Source organism: Triticum aestivum, chromosome 3A (assembly GCF_018294505.1).
Source record: "Triticum aestivum cultivar Chinese Spring chromosome 3A, IWGSC CS RefSeq v2.1, whole genome shotgun sequence".
NCBI lineage: Eukaryota > Viridiplantae > Streptophyta > Magnoliopsida > Poales > Poaceae > Triticum > Triticum aestivum.
Window position 1 is genome coordinate 461,145,267 of NC_057800.1, and position 5,226 is coordinate 461,150,492.

Here is a 5,226-nt window from a genome sequence, read left to right on the forward strand (position 1 = left end):
CAAAAATATTACATACATGCATATTTATGAGGTGATTTCTAACACAAACTATGCAATAATTTATTTATGTTATTTATGAGGTCGGACCGTACGCAAGCGGGAGCGGGGCTGCCCTTTTTGATTACTCAATCACTAAACAGTGAGGAGTTGGCTAAGGATGATCCTGGCAGCTATTTTTTCAGTACAAGGAATCATCATGCTAGCGTGTTCTTCTGGCCGTAGTAATTGATAAGAGTAATTTCTGACATGTATGCTATAGTCTGTACCAGTAGCTTAGTTAGTTATAGGGTATCAAATGAATAAGAGGAAAAATTGTAACTGACAATGTGGTATAAGTGGGCATCAGATATCAAATTATGATGCCAAATATTAAACAGAGCAAAATTCTATCTACGAAACTCTATGAACTGATAACTGTCAAACTTCAGAGCAAATGACTTGTCGGAAATCTGAAACATCCCATCAGTGATAACCGGAAGCAGCATGGACCTGGAGCACATAACTAGAAATAGTTGGCACTCCACCAAAACAAACATAGTTGAGCAGAATACACAAAACAGTATCGATCAGCACAAAAGGATTAATGCTCATGTCGTCAATTACAAATTGTGGTATGAGCAACAAATACCAAATTATGATATCAAATGCTAGGCAGATCGAAAAATTATAATGGCAACTTTAGAACAAAGGAGCTATTGAAAGTTTAGAACATCCGATCGGTGATAACTGAAAGCAGCCCTGACATTAACACAGAATTAAAAATAGTTATAGTTCACTAAAATTGCATAATGAGGCAGAATATTTCGCAGAGAGTTTCGATTGGCACAAAAGGGTCCATGCTCACGGCACCCAGTTGTAGGCGCAATCTTTTCCCTGCTCTGAAGTTAATCATCATCACCACCAATGTCTAATTCTTCCATCGCAGAATCACTCTCAAACCCTTGCCTAGCATTATGAAACGAAGAACTAGATCTAAACACAATAGTACGAGCTAGACTTAAGAATGCAAGTTTTCAGGACTCAGCCGCAGAAATCATCAACTCAGAGGTCGCCTGTGAGCAGCTTCCGGCCAACCTCGAAGGAGACGAAAGCGTCGATGCAGGCGTACTTGATCTGGTCGTAGGAGAGGCAGTAGGCGTCCCACGGGCCCATCCTCACCCTCTGTGGCTTCTGAAGGTTGGCTCCCATGACGGTGCGCGCCACGGCCTGCAGTCCGGCCTGGCGGAGCTCCGGCATTTGCATCCCCTCCGCCGCGAGGCCACGCAGGTCGACCGCGTTGGCCACCGCGAGGCTGTGGTCGTCGCTGAGCCGCTCGACGTCCTCCTGCACGCCGACGCCGACAAAGCGGAGGTTGGGGTCGGCGAGGAAGCCCGACAGAGCCTGGGGGACGAAGTCGGCGTGGAGGAGCTGGAAGATGAGGCAGCGGCGGCCGACGCAGAGCTGCAGGAGCGCGACGGGGTTCTGGGAGGGGCCGTAGCTGGGGCGCCACTCGACGTCGATCCCGACGACGAGGTCGCCGAGGACTGAGCGGATCTCCTGGAGCCAGCCCTCCACGGTCGCGCCGGAGTTGGTCACGGTGGTGACGATCACGTCCGGCCCGAAGGTCACGTCGGTGACGAAGGTGTCGGTGGCCATCGGATGATGGATCGCTCCTCGGTTCTGGGCTAGCTGGCGGGCTGGCGCTCCTTCCGCCCGCAGACGACGAGGAAATTGCACAAACCACCTACTTTTGGGGCTAGTTTTGCATAGAGCACCTACTTTACAGATTTGTTGCACAAAACATCATATATTAAGGTAATTCGTTGCAACTAGGTCTAATCCACCATTTGGATGTGTTGACATGATTTCTGACAAGTGGGTTCAGTTTGTAAGTGCATCACGGCAAGAAAAACTTGCCGCGTCAGCAGCCAACTGGAACTGTCAATATCTCACAAGAAACTTCAATTGAGCTGGATTTTCCCCAGAATATTAGTGAGTGCATCTATGATTTATTGGGTTTTTTTAAATATTTTTTTAAAATGTTAAATTTCAACGAGTCAACTAACATTGCAAATATCTCACAAACTGTGGTCCAAATGAGCTGCCTTTTTTCGAGAGTAGTATTGCATACATGTGTGATTTACTGGAATTGTTCTGCATTTTTTTTTGAAAATTTTGATTTTTGAGTAAAAAAATTATGAGCCAATGTAAACTGCAGATATCTCATTATAATGTGATCCAAACCAGCCGAAACTTTCCAGATTCATTACTGGTTACAAATAGCTAATAGCACACCACAAATTTTCATGTGAAAAACATAAGATTGCTACACAAATATAAAATAATTCATAAATAGGCACAATATTCATAAAATAAAATCAGTAGCACCAAGATATGGCAGATATTGTCGCTGTCAGGCTTTAGCATCCAAGTGGCTGCCATAAAGCCATTATTGACATCATCAACTCTCACGTACCAAAATATTACCGCCATGAGGTGTTACCATCCAAGTAGTTGTCATGTGACCATTACAGACATCATCAAGTTGCACACACCAAAATATTACCGCCATGAGGTTTTAGCATCCAAATACTGGGCGATTTTGCAATGTTAGTTGACTCGTTTAATATTTTTGTTCAAATTTAACATTTTCGTAAAATGCAAAACAAACCAATAAATCATGTGTGCACTCACTAATATTCTAGAAAAAAATCAGCTCAATTGGAGCAAGAATTGTGAGATATTGATAGTTCTAGTTGGCTGCTGATGTGGCTGTTTTTTCTTGTCACGGATGCACTTACAAACTGAACCCACTTGTCAGGAATCCTGTCAACGCACCCAAATGGTGGATTAGACCTAGCTGCAACAAATTACCTCAGAATGTGGTGTTTTGTGCAATAAACCTGTAAAGTGAATGTTTTGTGCAAAACTAGCACCAATAGTAGGTGGCTTGTGCAATTTCCTCGCAGACGACCGGGGTCAAGAGGGGGTCAGAGCGAGGGAGAAGAAACAAACCGAAGGGCGATGGCGGATTGGCGGCGGGCGGGCGGGCGAGGGCAAGGACCAGCCTGACATTATATCTCAAAAGGAGAATATCAGAATAAACCCTCTTACTAGTTGGAAATCCCAAAAGAAAAGGGCAACTATTCGAGCGAGCGATCGTAGTGTTTTTGCAGGAAACGAATTGCCATAACCCCGGAGGCAGGAGGCAGATTCTCAAAAAAAAAACGGAGGCAATGGCAAGGCTATTTTTCAAAGGCTGGTTTCGAGTTTCGAGGGAACAAGAGGGGTTTTCTGAAGAATAGCGTTGGCAGGCTTTGCGCTCGTGCTTTTGGGTTACTAGCACTGTAGCTGGTCTACTGGCGAGAACAGGGCCTGACGCGTAGGAATCAAGCTGTCAGACGATATGTTTGACCCATCTGCTTCTGGCTGCAGGGCGGTCCTACCAGCCGTTAAGCTCCATCTTGTACAGGTTGCCATGCCTGCCAACTAGACATAGAATCTGATATGCCAAGTTAATTACGAAGAGAGAGTGGTCTGATGATCCTGATAAGAAATAGTGCTGCTACTTTGCCTCGGTACATATTGTTGGCTCCCTTCACCAACCCACAGTAACACGCCACTACAATTATACTTTGTAGTTTGCATGTACAGTTTCGTTAGCTTTTCCTTTCAATTTCATCATGCTATTACAGTTTCGGCCCGTTTTTTTTTATAAACGGGGTCAATTTGTTAAGGTTTTTGATTCGGTTTTTCTTATAAACTGTATCACCACTCTTGCATTCTGGTCACTTTGAGTAATATATTCAGGTGTGGAAACTACCCCCCCCCCCCCATGATTCTAAAAAAAAAAGTATATATGTTCCTATGACGTGTGTACTTCTATGTAGATTTCCTTTCGTACAATGGACTCGGGGCCTCAAGAAAGAATTCGATATAAAGGATCAAGAAACAATGATTTGTCCGTATGTTCACATGTCCTGCTATCAAATTTGTTTATGAAGGATCACCAAAGGTTTGTAATTTTATTTAATCTTTGGATAAAACTCTTCATCTTTACCATGTATTGTGTTCTTTCCTTTTGCCTGATAACACGATTCTTGCTGACATTTTCAAAAAAAACATTGTGGTGTTTGTTCGAATCTAGCACCTTTTTATGTGATCTAGCACCTTTCTTAGTAAGACGAAGCATGCTTCTATATGTACTTAAGGGGCATGTGGCAATTAAGAGGAATGCCAAGAATCAGTGTGTGTTCTTTTGTCTAAAATCACAAGTCACAATTACTAAACTTTGTTTCTTCAAATATCGTTGTGTGGTATTGGCAAAACCAATTGTATTTTTGCCCTTTTATTTCTCTAACTTCGAGCCCTTCTTTGTTTATTAGGAGGTGTGAAATCAAGCATAATTCATGCTGTGTGTGGAGCCACGTTTTGGTCTATGTATAGCACATGACATTGTTGATACCATATTTTTTACTGGCAAATGTAAATTTTATTCGATACAAAGTGTAAGAGACTGCAATGTCTATGGAAACTTCATTTTTTTGTCATGTGATACTGGCGTTTTACAACTAACCACGACTTTAAGACATGTCAATATGTGTGCTCCATTCTTCATATTTTCCCCCAACATAGGTTTTCTCAAGAATCTTTCGTTATCAGGACATCCTTTTGAAGTAGTGTTCAATTATTTTTTGGTTTTAGCATATGTTTTCAATGAGTATTTTTCTAATAAATCACTAGGAGGCATAACTATTGCAGCAATTCTTACTATCTCATCTACGTAAGGCAAATATTTAGCATGATGTTTTTTAGTAAACTTAGAGAAATTTTTATGCACAAGAAACAAGTCTTGGAGGGTGGTACAAGCGCCGGTACGATCCCTTGCGGTCGTACCGCACCTCGTATTCCCATCTGGAATGAAGGAACATATCAGGACCTTTGGTACACCCCACGGTATGAGTTCTCACGATAGACGCAGGGCCATCTTCTCTTCTGGTGCCGAAGAAGTCCTCACACCGGTATGGTACGACTAGCGGTATGAGAAATCACGCTCGTACCACATGTTGTTTTCTCTTCTATTACCGGAGGCTTATTTCCATGCGTTTGACCTTCGGAAAAAATGTGTGTGTGTTTTGTCGCGTGTGAAGTTTTGGTACGACCCATGATACGAGCTGACACACTCGTACACGTGACCTTTTTACCTTTGGAAGCAGAAAGGATTTTGATGGGCACTTGGTATGAGCA

General features: G+C 42.9%; 1 protein-coding gene across 1 annotated transcript; it reads right to left on the reverse strand.

The window, feature by feature from the left end:
• Positions 1 to 635: 635 nt before the first annotated feature.
• On the reverse strand, positions 636 to 1,728 carry LOC123058424 (Werner Syndrome-like exonuclease). Its single transcript, XM_044481154.1, has one exon. The coding sequence runs from the start codon at positions 1,633 to 1,635 to the stop codon at positions 1,042 to 1,044; it is 594 nt and encodes a 197-aa protein (XP_044337089.1). The 5' UTR covers positions 1,636 to 1,728; the 3' UTR covers positions 636 to 1,041.
• Positions 1,729 to 5,226: the final 3,498 nt, after the last annotated feature.

Bases quoted from the DNA above. Each gene is read 5' to 3' on its own strand.
- LOC123058424 (XM_044481154.1), bottom strand. From the start codon at position 1,635: ATGGCCACCGACACCTTCGTCACCGACGTGACCTTCGGGCCGGACGTG.